Source organism: Eimeria tenella, genomic scaffold (genome assembly GCF_000499545.2).
Source record: "Eimeria tenella Houghton genomic scaffold, Eth_scaff2612, whole genome shotgun sequence".
Taxonomy (NCBI): domain Eukaryota; phylum Apicomplexa; class Conoidasida; order Eucoccidiorida; family Eimeriidae; genus Eimeria; species Eimeria tenella.
In genome coordinates this window covers 6,776-7,335 of record NW_013542484.1, presented here as the reverse complement: position 1 = coordinate 7,335, position 560 = coordinate 6,776, and the positions used below count along the sequence as shown (strand labels likewise).

The 560-nt window shown below is 62.0% G+C and overlaps 1 protein-coding gene across 1 annotated transcript in view; it reads left to right on the top strand.

Annotated features, from left to right (window-relative positions):
* Positions 1–560, top strand: part of ETH_00043265 (uncharacterized protein) — a gene marked incomplete at both ends in the record, with an annotated part of 3,196 nt that overhangs the window by 2,177 nt on the left and 459 nt on the right. Inside the window, one exon of the mRNA XM_013375258.1 lies at positions 3–481. Coding sequence (XP_013230712.1) covers positions 3–481 — 479 coding nt within the window. The remainder of the gene's footprint in view (positions 1–2; positions 482–560) is intronic.

The window sequence follows — 560 nt, the reverse complement described above, 5'->3', positions numbered from 1 at the left end:
TTGCCGGGCCCGCCCAGCAGCAGCAGCAGCTGCTGCTCCTGCTGCTGCAGCAGCTCGTGGGGCGCCTAGCAGCAGCGCGAAGCCAAAATCAGACGCACCTTCAAAACAGCAGCAGCAGCAGCAGCAGCAGCAGCAGCATGAGCAGCAGCAGCTGGGGCTTCCTGCGGCTGTGCACGTGCTGTCTGCACACCTGAAGGAGCGACTTGCTGCAGTGGAAGCAGCAGCAGCAGCTTCCTGCCAGCCAGCAGCAACAGCGCTGCAGCAGTTAGCCTCGCTGCAGCAGTTTCTGAAGCACCGCACTTCCCTTTTGCTGCGCGAGAGAGATGTGAGCCCCCGTTTGCTGCTGCAGCTGATAGGCCTCTCCAGCAGCAGCAGCAGCAGCGGTAGCAGCAGCAGCAGCAGTGCGAGACCTATGCGCACCGTGAGGCAGCATCTTGCTGCAGTTTGCCAGCAGCTGGGAAAAGCTGCAGCAGAAATTCAGGTGTACAGTCACCTGCAGCAGCAGCAGCAGCAGCAGGGGAAGCAGGAGCAGCAGGAGCAGCAGCAACAGCAGCAGAGTG